Source organism: Gasterosteus aculeatus, chromosome 4, assembly GCF_964276395.1.
Source record: "Gasterosteus aculeatus chromosome 4, fGasAcu3.hap1.1, whole genome shotgun sequence".
NCBI lineage: Eukaryota > Metazoa > Chordata > Actinopteri > Perciformes > Gasterosteidae > Gasterosteus > Gasterosteus aculeatus.
Window position 1 is genome coordinate 26,829,647 of NC_135691.1, and position 13,782 is coordinate 26,843,428.

General features: G+C 44.1%; 1 protein-coding gene across 11 annotated transcripts in view; it reads left to right on the plus strand.

The window, feature by feature from the left end:
- Positions 1–13,782, plus strand: part of gramd4a (GRAM domain containing 4a) — a 38,161-nt gene that overhangs the window by 19,482 nt on the left and 4,897 nt on the right. For 5 of the 11 annotated variants that reach the window (XM_040173717.2, XM_078101619.1, XM_078101615.1 and 2 more), the window contains 16 exons: positions 5,079–5,199; positions 6,682–6,743; positions 7,335–7,473; positions 7,698–7,723; positions 8,043–8,134; positions 8,600–8,691; positions 8,823–8,871; positions 8,964–9,035; positions 9,124–9,167; positions 9,275–9,384; positions 10,341–10,495; positions 11,078–11,095; positions 12,119–12,263; positions 12,469–12,562; positions 13,490–13,580; positions 13,708–13,776. In XM_040173717.2, the coding sequence (XP_040029651.1) occupies positions 5,079–5,199; positions 6,682–6,743; positions 7,335–7,473; positions 7,698–7,723; positions 8,043–8,134; positions 8,600–8,691; positions 8,823–8,871; positions 8,964–9,035; positions 9,124–9,167; positions 9,275–9,384; positions 10,341–10,495; positions 11,078–11,095; positions 12,119–12,263; positions 12,469–12,562; positions 13,490–13,580; positions 13,708–13,776 (1,379 nt within the window). Of the gene's footprint in view, positions 1–1,059; positions 1,731–5,078; positions 5,200–6,681; positions 6,744–7,334; positions 7,474–7,697; positions 7,724–8,042; positions 8,135–8,599; positions 8,692–8,822; positions 8,872–8,963; positions 9,036–9,123; positions 9,168–9,274; positions 9,385–10,340; positions 10,496–11,077; positions 11,096–12,118; positions 12,264–12,468; positions 12,563–13,489; positions 13,581–13,707; positions 13,777–13,782 lie in introns of those variants that run through there. The other 6 variants (XM_078101616.1, XM_040173718.2, XM_040173719.2 and 3 more) reach the window with 4 other exon arrangements.

Sequence of the window (13,782 nt, forward strand, 5' to 3'; positions counted from 1 at the left end):
CTTATGAATATTCATAACTAATATTTGTTTGACACTACGAATCACTCGGTTGATTTTTGAAAGAAGTCAAAGCGGTTAAATTTTGTATTTAGGGTTGCGCAGTGTATTGATAGTAAAAAGGTGCCGCAATACTATATTTTATCTTTTTATTACCTATACTTTAAAATAGCGAGCGATCAAAGCGCTCTCCCTGCTCTTTCTCGTGGTGCCTGCATGCATTGACTGCAAGGAGGAGGGGCTGCTCAGTGCGTGATCGCATGGGAGACATGCGCCCAATCCCAATCTGCACCCTACGCACTACGGATTTTGAGGCACTCCCATTAACTCTTTGAGGGTTTAAATCGCTCAGTGAGGCCCTCGGTTAGACATTTTAGGGCCCTTTATGAACCCTTACCGTGAATCAGTATTGGATGCTGATTTAGTCCACGATGTGACATCAAAAACGAAATAGCCAGTCAAAGCATGGAGTCTTGAGAGATAAACAAAGAGGACGGCACAAAAAAACACATGAAACCAGAAAATATTTAGTCAATGAAGCAATTTTGACAAATTTACTATTAAAGCTAAAAATACCCGTATCTTATTTGTGGTATTGTATCGAAGTCTCTTTTTGGTGTAGTGACAGCCTTACATGTAGACTATTTATATGTTGGCCTTTCTCAAACCCTCTCTGGCCGGGTCAGACTCCCCACTGTGTCCTTTAACTCATCTCTCCTTTCTCCTTCCTCCTCTCCCTCTGTGTTTCGAATATCGTGTTAACATCTGCCCATCGACTGAAGGCTCCCAACCGTCCTTTCCGCACAAATCGACCAGTGTTGTGGCACGCTGTAGAGAATGGGAACAATGGGAGGCCAATGCGAAGCAGCTGATTCTCTCTGTCTCCCTTTCATTAAACCCCCCCTGTGCCCCCACCGTCCCTTTTAATGAAAGGAGCCATTGTCTCTGGCCTGGATTGAGCAACTCACACAGTACTTTTCCTTTTGAGGTCTTAAACTTTTGCCTGCTTGGATATAGAGCGATTCGCTCCACTTGCGTACTTACAGTACTCATGCACGCACGCACGCGCGCACACACACACGCCAACACTCTTGTAGACAAATATAAACCCCAACAAACCGTAATGCCACTAACACGTCCACACATACATACACAGCCACTCCAATCAATCTGAGCAGACACTTGAACATTTGTGTGTGTGTGTCTGACAGCCCCGGTGGGTCCAGGAATCTCGGAATCCAGGCCCTCTAAGTCTGCTGGCCACCCAGCAAAGCCCCACCTCTCTCCCCCTCTGCTGCCCCACTTCTCTCTTTACCTGTTGCGTTATACACTCGGACCAGCTCCGATCACTGACCAGCACTCTCAGAACAGTCTCCTGTGTGGCTGCTGACCGATGAGGACAGAGGAGCACGTCCTTGACCTCTGCTCTGTGAACATGGAGCATACAGCCAAAGTTGTCCGGTTTGGTGGGTTTTAAAGAGGTTAGAGATCATCAGGTGGCAGACTGTGCTAAACAACCAGGAGAACCTTTTTTTTAGCCATGGCTGGATTTCAAGAAGGAGCCAAGGCGGCCACTCTGCCGTCCCGTTGCTCCACAAGCGTACCGGGGACCGGCCGGCAGCAGAGACGAATGGCTTTGTGCAAGTTGGAGGACTTCACCTTTGACGGCTTTGAGCTCCTTTACAGCGGAGCTGTTGATAAGATGAAAAGCCACAAAAGTAACCTCAACCTCAGTAAGTCTGTCCGCTTCCAAATCGGGCATTTCAACTTTATTGCACTGGAAAACTTGGATGTTAAAAACCTCTGTACATTAGCCGGGCTTGTTTGGTACCCCCACTGTACTGCATACGACAGGGTACATAGAGGTAGACAGCAGTTTTTCATGTGAGCAACCCCACAGTAAGCGTGGACATTTGAGTCAAATGCAAACTGCGCGATGTCAGATACTTTGGCTACGTGCACTCTATCCTTCTAGAAATATGATCAACAAAGTCCAACTCTGCAAGGATTTAAAGAAACTCGTATTTGTCCCAGTAGAAAATGAGTGTCTAAAACATGTAAATGCTCAACAACTTTCACATCAGCATTGTCGCTGAGAATAGAGGAAGTCTGTCATATGACACGCGGCCATGTTTGCTGCTGCGTACTCGTGACACCTCCGGTGCACAAAGGTGACACCACATTTCTTTAATTTAACCTTTGCCTCCTCAAAGAACACATCTAGGCATAATCTAATCAAGGAGTCATACATTTTTTCACAATGTTCTTTGAAGTTTCTCGAAGATCTCACTAAAACCATCCACTTCAGTGTAATCTACTTTTTAGTAAGATTACTACATAAGCGATTCAACTTTGTCTAGATTTGACAAACTTGACTTCAATCTTAAGATTATATCTGAAAGCTCAGATAGTTTGTCTTCAATTACACAGTCACCCGCTTTGTCTTCTAACTTTGACCTTATCTGATACAGAATGCATTTGGTGTGTGTAGTAAAGTGCATCTTCTGCATTCCAATCATTATCAGCAGATAACATGTGGAGCTCTTATCAAAGGCTTTTTCATAGTCCATTTTTCCGTGTCCTGGTAAGCCTGCATGGGAGAGTTGTTAATGGTGTCATCTTCTGGCTGGGCATTTAGTGTTGCTGCTAAATGGCCTAGTTACTTGCCCCCATATTGGCTGGTGGAGACCCTGTGATATGGTGACACCAGCTGAATATTTATATATAGATGTTGGAAATCTGATTTTAGAAGCAGAGCGGGCATGTTGACTGTATTAATATGCTCCCTTATGTAGAGCGGCTCTGCAACAGGGAAATAATTGTACTCTGTCAGTGTCTGACACGAAGCACATAGTGTCACGCTGAACTGTGTCGCACATCCAACACTAGTATGAACTCTTGGAATGAGGCGTCTCTGGTGTTGGGCAGGAATTGGTCAGTTCTGGGGAAGGAAAAGATGGAGGATTAAGGGAGGGGAGAGGATGTGTATCCATGTTGTAGGTAAAAATGCAGTCGCTGTAAACCACAAAATGGGACTACAATTGAAAATCCTCTGTTGAAACCACATTTACACAAATATATTGGGCTGTGAATAGTTTACTGACTCAATTTTCTCCTAATGAACAAGCAATTCTTATGTTGCATTTTGGAATCACCAACTTTTAGAATAGTCTTCATAGCGTGCTGATCCTTCAACTTGGTGAGTCTGTCAACCAAAGAGTGAAGTAACCGAACCCGCACCAGACAATATTTGTACATTAACAATGGATGAAATGATGACCTTCTATGTTGCTTGTAATGACGGACGCAAAGGGAGTTGCGCCCTGACTCTGCAGTTAGCTTCAGCCCCGCAAGATTTATTGCGTCTTTAAAGCCTTTGTTTGGGTTTAATGGCCCACTCACCGTTTCTGCTCGGCCTCGCCACTTATCATCAGCCTTGTTGTTTTCAGCTGTCATATACCCACTCTGCACATTCTACCTAGCGTTTAAGCTGCTGAAGGGTTCCCTCATGGGTGGGTGGTCACGCAAACACAACTAAAAGATCTGGAATGCATACCGCAGATGACCAGGAATGTACGTTGCCTGACAGATGTCTAAGCAGCCAGTTGATTGCAAATATAAAAAATAAGTTAATATGCCAATAATGTCTAAGTAATATTTACAGTATATACTGCTGCAATAATTTGTTAAAGTATCTCCAATAATATTACTGAGAATGTAGAGAATATATTCTGGTCAGTTCGAAGCAGGAGTAAGTCTTTTTTTTTTTTTTTTTTTTTTGACCTAATCCTGCCTACATTACCCAGGGTGCACCCCTGCGGCGGTGTGAGTCATTTTGTCTAAAAGGTTTATAGTCAACAGGAGAGAACCTGGCACAGGGCAACATAGCCGGTGCTAAGCTGCTTAGCAACCTTTGGCCCGGCCTCTTGCGTACTCTTACTCACCAGCTCTGTGTGTCCTGTTTACTCACAAATACTGTACCATAAACACACTCCTATGTTCCCACGGAGCGAGACGTACGGGAAGCCCGGTGTATGCTTACTTAGTGAGAGTCCATGGTGTTGCCGACGCATTACTAGCAGGAGGTGCTGGCAATGGGCGTTTCGTCAGTGATAGCGGGATGAGTGAGTTATAAGATCAGGTGATGAGAAAGTGAGGCGACGTTGTTGAAATATGAAGCCTTCAGTCTGTGTGATGAAATGATATCGGGAGGAACACATTTTCCTTTGCAGAGGGACCGAACCCTGCTTCTATCCCCTCAAAGAATGAGGCTACTGCTGGTTCACGTCCTGTTCCTTGTGTTTCAGATATTGATCTCGGCCTTCTGCAGCATAACATGTTCTTCGTTTTTAGCAAAGCCATATGATGTCGCTTGGGTGCACTTCCTATAAATCCACACTATGATGGTGTTTCCATTTGACTTGGATGTAAATAATGAATGATTGCTTCTTTCCATTTTTTGTTGAGCCAGTTCTAGGACTCACTGACTTAACTGGCTGAGTGGAGCAACTGTTGTTATTTACACCTGTGCTTGTACTGCCCTGAGGAGTTAAAATAACGGTTCTGTTTGTAATCTTACAATCTGTCGTGTTTTTCTATATACTGTACATGTCATCTCCCTCATTTTGTGTCTTGTGAAGGATTTGACTTTGGCTACATACTGTAGATGTACTCATGTATTCATTCATTTCTGCATGTGCATGTGCACACACGTTTTTTTTATCGCTTCGTCCTCCTCCAATATTCATGTGTCCCTTTAGTCGGGTACAATAGACTGAGAGGAAACACCGCTGATGTTGCACCGCAGGGTCAGAAAGCCCTGACACCTGAAACCACTCAGTGCTGGGAGCTTATAGACACTGAGGAAGAGTGGGGTGAGGGTGAAGTTAGAGGAGATGATGGAGCAGAGGCAATTCAGATATCTCTCCATTTATTTTATTATCCAGTTCATAGTTGTATTATATTGTTATATAAATTAGTAGTGATCCTGAATGTGAGGTGTGGGGCTCTTTGGGTAGTTTGATTACGTATGAAACATGTTTTGTACTGATCTCTGGTGCTTTTGTGCTGTGTTTTTCTAGAGGAGGAGCTGAGGAAGCTGCGGGAAGAGACCAATGTGGACTCTCTGCGGCAGGAGCTGGACAGAGAGCGAAGCAAGAGGATGGACCTGGAGCAGAAGATGAACGATGTTCTCAAAACCAGGTACGGCAGAAAAAGTCCAGTGCGCGGCGAGGTCGTAAGGAGATGACTGTGATACTACACAGCACAGTTTGCCGTAGGTCTTAAGTTGTAAGCCGTGTATATATCGGTCCCAGTGCGACCCAAGGCTTTTGATTATAAATAGAGGCCTCAGCAGTTTCGTAAGTGGGGAATTCCATGAGGAGGTGTGTGTGTGGTTTTGTGAGGGAGACGGAACCAGAAGGGCGTCATGCGCCTCTCTGCGTCGCCAAGTGCACGCTGACACTGTAGCCCTTCTGGTGTCAGGGAAAAGCCTGCGCCTCTTGGCACAGAGTGAACACCCGTAGAGGTGGTGTGTGCCTGTGTGTGTCTCGAGTGTTTCATCAGATGATGCTACTGTGCCTGCCAATAGAAAATTCCACTGGGGCTCTGAGTGATTAACGGCATAGAATGAGGTAAACCAATGCAGCATGACCTGGGAGTTTTCTCCAGTTGATCCTTTATCGGTATCCTCCAGCAGAGAGAAGGAGGTGCTCTCTTTCTGTGGTGAGCATCCAAGAGTTAGTGAGCAATAGTTCACAGTGGAGGATGTGTTGAGAATGATTCAGATATCAGGCAAGCAAGTTAACTGTTCACGCAAAGTATGTGAAATTTGTGTCTAAAGACCACCATTATTGTATAGACTTTATATGAAGATAATGAATGTTATAGCTCAGAAACCTACCACAAAATGATTAGGAAATTAATAGGACTGCAGAAGACGCAACTCTACAGACTATACCTTTACAAAAAACACTAAAGGAATTGTAGCACTTAAATTGTACTTATAATGGCTCTTATCAATAGCAAGTTGTGAATCGGCTTATTTAATGAAAGTGCGCTTCCTTGTTTCTTCTTCTTTTGAGTTTGAATCATCGTGGTTGAAATGCACTTGTTGTAAGTCGCTTTGGAGAAAAGCGTTAGCTGAATCACATGTCATGTAATGAATAGGACATTATCAAACATTAACAAATAATTTCTCGATGCCCCAATTCCTAAGGACAACAAATGTCCTTGTTTCAATGCATGAATTCTTTTTCAAGCTAGAATTGGCCTGACTTATGACTACCACTAAACTGTTAGCGATTAACTGTATTTCCCTGCCTTTACACCCATTTACTAATGCCATATAACTGGCCAATGCTTTTGTTTAGCTCCATTTCATACACATGCATGGATTGGACTTGGTTCAGTTCTAATAATAGAAAAGTAAGACCCAAGTGTACGTTTCCTTGGTCTCATTGTGGACTCTTTTATGCCATTATTGACTTCATTAAGGCTGACGTTGTTTTCAGTCTCTACCCGCTAACTCCTCCCAAGGCAGACTTATTCAATGCATCAACTCGCCATGTGCTAAAACACGAGCAGCCGGAAACAGGCCTGCAGTGGGACTGCAGTTACACAAAAAAAGACCAACAATAAACTCCTGACAACTCTTTCCTCTTCTCTCTATCCCCCCCCACCCAGGCTGGAGGACTCTCCGCCTCTGCCTCCCCGCAAACAGCAGTCCCCGTCAAACAATGGGACAGGTAAGCTCCTGGAGGGGGAGTGATAGAGATGTGGAGACACCAGGAAATGATTTGGGGAGGAAGATGTTGACGTCTTTCATGCGCGTAGGAGGAAATCCAGAGGACTGCTTGTGCGGCAGCGTGCAGGGGAGATGGTCGATGCAGTGTGCGTGCGTGTGCTCAGCAACAAAGACACTCTGCAACAGAAACCGAGGGGGGAGTGGCAAATTTTGGAAAATGGGTTATGATTGTAGATCACTTCGTGTGTGTGTGTGTGTGTGTGTGTGTGTTGATCTGATGGGTAAGAATAATCATTTGAACTGTGGTAACTTTGTCTACTAATTTAAAATGGCCCAAAAATCATTCATGATAAATCTGTTGCAGAAAAAAAGTTGGTCATTTTCCCATAATTACATTATGTTTTTCAAAAGGTCCATTTTCCCCCCCCCCCTGGCAGTTGCTTATCACAACAGCCGTCGATCATTGTACACTTATCAGTGTCACCAGAGCACTGTAGGGGAGCTGAATCCAGAAATGTGTACCTGTGGTGCTACAACGCAGGTTGCAGGCAATTGCTCCAATTTGGCGAACTTTGCTGTGCCTTTTTTCCAGCAGAAAAACGGCAGAAGGAGGTCTGGAGCTCGCGCCTTCAGAAATGGGTGTACGAGCGCTTTGGGGTTTACATCGAGGACTTCCGCTTCCAGCCAGAGGAAAGCACCGTGGAGGCCGAGGAACCGCTCAGTGCTAAAAGGTAGATTACCGCTGCTTTTATAGTGGGAAGTGTCTGTCCTCAGGTATTGATTGTGCACATGTTAGTCTGGGAGCTCGGGAGTACTGAATATGTGCAGCCCAACAGTGGTTGACTTGTACTGCGTCACATTTCAGGATTTAGTATTGCTGTTTTTTTATTTTGTGTGCGTGCATGTGTTCAGCGCTTCTGTGTTCTGACCTCAAGTGTTTGTGTTTTCCTTCCAGGTTAACAGAAAATATGAGGCGACTCAGTGAGTACTCAAGAAACACACAATCAAATACAAAACTAGGATTGAAGCCGAGTAAGAATACTGACTTGTGTCGGCAAAAATTACATTTCTCAACAGTTGTTGCCTTTTTAATATTTTCTCGCGAGATCAAGCAACTTGTTTTTATACAGGAATTTATATTACGCACTTCAAAGGTTAAGTACCACACATAATGTTGTAGTTTCTCTATGTACACTTAATGTATTCATCATACATTTGAAACTTGAACACTTGAAATGAGTATCAATAGGTGCTTTGTTTTAGTCCTGAGCCACACTGAAGACTCAACTTGTTTTCATAGAGCGAGGAGCCAGACCTGTCACCAACTTCTTAAGGAACCTCTCCGCCTTATCTAATTGGCACTCCGTCTACACCTCAGCTATTGCCTTCATTGTGAGTGTGCACCTTTTTGTTTTTCATTATTGCTGACTCCTTACGCTTAGAGCTTAGCTCCCAGCTTTAACACCCTAAAACCTTTTATAGATATAAATTGAACCCATTTGGGTGTACATGACAGTGAGTTGAAATGAATGGCATGGTAATTGCTCCACAGTGATGGATTATATTGGTCCTGCCAAAGAACAAGCAGGTCTAATCAGATCTTCATTAATGTCCACAGCGGGTGATTAAGACTATCCGTGCCGCGGGTATCTCTGTACCTCGGTGAGCCCGCTGTAGTGTTGACAGGTGGCCTTTTAACATTAACTCTTCCCCCAGCATTATAAAGCTCCATGGCAGTGACTCACATCATCTGTGAAGAGAGTCGTTGTGTTTTTTTGTCATCAATGTGTCTTTTTCTTGTGCATAAAGCCACAGGTGATAAAAGGCTTGATCATATTCTGACCTTCTCTCCTGCAGATCTACATGAATGCTGCTTGGCATGGCTGGGCCATTCCCATGTTACTCTTCCTGGCTATCCTGCGCTTGTCCTTAAATTACCTCATCGCCAGGTAAAACCATTTTTTTTCTAGCGGGAAAGGGAGACTCTATAGAAGCAGCCGGTATTTTACTATATGGTCACTATGTTACTGCTGTCATGGCTAGTTTCCCATTATTCATGTCTTCTTCCATTGTCATCCAGAGGTTGGAGGATCCAGTGGAGCATTGTGCCTGAGGTCTCTGAACCCTCGGTAATCTCACCTGTTCAGCTGCTTCCTGTTTCAGTGTCATGGGGAAAAGATCAATGTTATATCGTACTAAATGTGGTCTTTGTTCTATGCAGGAGCCTCCAAAGGAAGACCTGACAGTATCGGAGAAGTTCCAACTTGTACTTGACGTTGCACAGAAAGCACAGGTACAACACAACTCTAGTCTCTTCTCGAAGGAACTTACACCGTCCGCAAACAGTCCTGGATAATTCAGTCCTGAAACTCTCCTTACAGAACCTTTTTGGAAAAATGGCAGATGTTTTGGAGAAGATAAAGAAGTAAGTGGAAAAAGAATGAATGCAAGAAGGGGAAGTCTGATCATGCACGGTTATACGTAAAAAGATTTCTTGATGCCTTTTACCTCTTCTGCCCATCTTCCTGTCAGCTTGTTCATGTGGGTGCAGCCGGAGAGCACCCGGAAACTTTACATCTGCCTGTGGATGGCTTTCATCACCTCCTGCGTCCTGCCGTACAAGCTAATGGGCTTCATGATGGGTGAGAGATGCACACCGTCAAAGCTTCTCGATCCCTCTCACAAGCGGCACTGGCTCTTAAAAGAATGCAAATACTTACTACACAATCAAGTGCACACAAACAAATGCATTAATGCAGCAGTTTTCCCCTTTCGCTGTGAGGAGCAGCTGCAGGCTATTTGCACGCATGTCTGACAATATTAGTTACTGTTATTCCTCGTAAACAAAGTGTTTCAAGGCGCTTTGGCCTTGTGCGTCATTAGAGGAAGCTTAGAGTAGAAGTAATTGTTAAAACCAGTACAGTTACCATTTTGTTTTTTTATTTGAGTTGGACCATAACAATTCCTAACTCAAATTTAGCTGGAAGTTATTTATCACATTTGGGAGTCAACTTTGTTGGGTCATTCTTTATAGGACATTATAGGACACGTCTCGATGATGCGATTACTCGCAAGTTGTCATCGCTCCCATAAAAACATCCCACATATGATGATTGGATGCCTCTTTCGTCCGATAGCCATGCCAGAGAATCTGTTTATGGAATTCTCTGGTTGTATTTCTCTAGTTTGCTGGTATTGGACAACACAGGAACTAAATAAATTGCACTAACTATTTCACTAGACTGACATTCAATCAAATGTCTGATGAGGATGAAATCTTTTTTTAAGAAGTTTGATGTAAGGAGTCGGTCTGCTGGAATTTAATTAACAAAAGCTTTAAAGGCTTTTGCTTTTGTTTCGTAACATTATTAATGTGTTGTTTCTGGCTATGTTCATTTTTGCCTTCTATAATGTAATATGTTCTAACGAAGGCTGATTTTTGTTGAGATAAAGGCTTTGAAAAATGGACTGCCTAATAAAAGGTTATTTGAGGACCAGGAGGGAGTTAACATTTCTCACAACCTTTTTTTTCTTCTGTTATGCTAACCACTTTTTTTTTTTTTTCTCCTCCATGGCGTGTTTTGTTTCTCCTCTCCAGGCCTGTACGCCGGCATCAAGTTCTTCATCATAGATTTCCTGTTCAAGAGCTGTCCAAAGCTGCGGGATAAGTACGACACGCCCTTCATCGTGTGGAACAGCCTTCCTACTGATCCTCAGCTCAAGGAGAGGACCAACGCCACTGTGTCTCGGCGGGTAAGGGGGCCAACGCACATCTGTATCAGCGCTGTGACGTCCCCCCCTCCCCCCTCTCCCTTCATGGTCTCCCAGAGTGCTCTTTTTCTCAGAATCTAACTCTAGTTAGCTTCTGAGATTCAGACCATCCAACTCTGCTCGGTCTGAATCCTGTCGAAGACTAAATCCGACCAAAATATATTCGTAGAATGGTGCTTATTGCTATGTGAGTAGCCAACGAGCTAACATAGCAGGAAAGCTAATTGCTGCATTTTAAAGTTGTCAAAGAATTAGTCCATTCTGAGTCAACACAAATTGTGTTTTGCAATGACTTCGTGCTTAAAGATGAGCTAGAGCTGGTTAGAGATCGTCCCTGAAGTGAAGGCAAACTTTAATCTTTCACGTTAAAAAGGTATCAATCTGCCCGCCACCACCTTTGACCCCCCTGTGGTGGGCAAAGATCCGTCCTGTCAATAATACTTCTCCACTCAGCCGCTGGCCCTGTATGCGTCGCTCTCACACATAGGACTGAGTGTGTGAGAATGTGTTGGTGCCTTCTGCTGTGGCATCAGTCACAGGTGTGCTCTGTCGTTTCTCTCTCAGCTGTCTGGCACTGAGAAGGTAGGGATACTGGTGTGTCTCCCTTTTTGGTTCCTCCGCTGCGCACGGGTGTGACGCAAGCTCACCTAAAAGCGTGTGTGTGCGTGTGTGTGCGTGTGTGTGCGTGTGTGTGCGTGTGTGTGCGTGTGTGTGCGTGTGTGTGTGTGTGTGTGTGTGTGTGTGTGTGTGCGCGTGTGTGTGTGTGTGCGCGCGCGTGTGGCCCAGACGTGTGACGCACACAGTGTTTGTGGACGGAATGGATCAAAAAGTCATAATAACTTAGTCTGTTATGTCATATTTTCTTTTTTTAATCATTATGTGTTTAATATTAAATTGAATCATGTTATCCATTTGCAAGTTATTAACTAACAATAATGTCAAATTAACATTTTTGATCCATTGACATAGATGCTCTGTGAGGAGTAGCAGTGTGTTCACTGAATAGTTCAAGTGCTACATAGAGTAGCACCCTGACCACTGTAATGTCATATTAGCTCGGTAAATCCTTCCCTTTCTCCAGTACACATGGTGATGAAAACCCTGAAACGTATTGTTTTTGTTGATGAACCCTCTCAGAAAGGGCACTGAGCGGTTAAAGGGATCCCTCTGAACTAAACATTTACATACTTAGTCTAATCCCATTTATTTTCACAAACTAACACATTTTTGCCATATATAAACTGTTGCTATGTACGCTGAGTGAATGGTGGCCTCACTCTGCTTTGCACGCCACACCTGAGCCTGCTGCAAAGACGTGCACATGCATAGAAGCACATAATGCAATTTTGAAAGTTAAGCTGTGAATGCAGCTCCCATAGCTCTGGAAACATGTGTTGTGTGGAGAGAGTCGATTTTAAATATTTATCCCTGTCCTTCTCCCTTTCCCTCATCATCCCTTTCATTCTCCCCCCTCCTATTCGTCTTCCTCCCAACGTGCCCTTTGATTCTATCTATCTCCTTCATGCCGTTTCTTTCGTGTTGTCCTGCCATCCTGTCTTTTTTTATTTTTCCTTTTGCTCCTCCTCTTCCTCCGCCTCTCTGCAGGTTCAGCCGGTGGTTTCTAGGAGCAACCTCGCCACCATCCCCTGCGGGGTGAGCAGGGAGGAGGAGACGGGACGCTCCCACAGCACCAAGAAGGGTGCTTTTCATGAGATCTTCAACCTGCTGGAGTCAGAGCGCCCTCTGGCGGGTGAGGGGATTTACTGCAGCATAAAATAAACCCATCATGCACCTGTGTAGCAAAAATCCTGCATTGCATTTTGCGTGATTGAGTCTCATCCTCAATATTTAGCAATTTAATGTTGGGAATGCTTCATCCACCCGTGTGTTTTCCAATCCTTAGCATCATGATTGCAAACCGCCTTCTCAAGGTTCTCTGGCCTGTGTGTTTTCAGTGTGTGAAAACGGCTGGAGGTGTTGCCTCATAAACAGAGACCGGAAGATGCCCACAGACTACATCAGGAACGGTGTCCTCTACGTCACAGAGAAGTAAGTGTGCAAATCTCCCAAGAACTCTTCTCTGCAAATGTCTTACTGCATGAGGGACAGAGTTCCAAATGAGGCAGAGTAACTGACTCGCCAGTGATGTCTCTAATTTAATACTTAATTATCTAATTAAGTATTAAATGTAAGGCTTAGTGTGTAGTGATGTAGCTTAAAATATGACACTGGAAACATGACATCAACTAATAAGTGTTTAAAAAATAATTTTAAGTAAATCTGTTGCACATTTTTATACAGCCCTTTTAAAAGACACACTAGCTTTTTACTTTTTATCCATCCATCCATCCATTGTCAAACCGCTTATCCTGCACACAGGGTCGCGGGGGGGCTGGAGTCCATCCCAGCCAACTTCGGGCGATAGACAGGGTACACCCTGGATTGGTCGCCAGCCAATCGCAGGGCCACACAGAGACACACAACCATTCACACTCACATTCACACATCTACGGGCAATTTAAAGTCCCCAATTAACCTGATCCCCAGAGCATGTCTTTGGACTGTGGGAGGAAGCCGGAGAACCCGGAGAGAACCCACGCAGACACGGGGAGAACATGCAGACTCCACACAGAAAGGCCACTGGGCGGAATCGAACCCAGGACCTTCTTGCTGTGAGGCAACAGTGCTAACCACCACGCCACCGTGCCGCCCTACTTTTTATTTATTTTTATTTATTTTACTTCCTTTTAGGAACAATTTATGTGGGAGTAATGTTCTCTGGTGTAGACTTTTGTAACAAACTAATATCCTGTTTTTCTAGTTCAATGAAGCAAAGTTAACTATGTAAAATGGTTACTCCTGAGTGACACTGAGAGGAGGAGCAGGTTATAATTGTACCTGATAGCACATTCAGATAAGTCCATTCAGTTTGTTGTCCTCTTTAAGCGGGCTGCTTTCCCCCTTTCTCTCCGTCAGTTACTTGTGCTTTGAGAGCTCCAGCTCCAGATCGAGCTCCTCCAAGAAGAATAAAGTTATCAAGCTGGTGGACATCACTGATATACAAAAGGTAAACACTGCAAAGAGTGGACAGGAAACCCTATTATCCATGATGTAGGATAGTTGAAATGATTGTTTTTCCTCTGAATAATGATGCGCTGTTAAAAATGAGAATAACTCTTGTTTTCCCTCTGTAGTACAAGGTGCTGTCAGTTCTACCAGGGAGTGGAATGGGCATCTCTATAGCTACTCCATCCACTCAGAAGGTACTG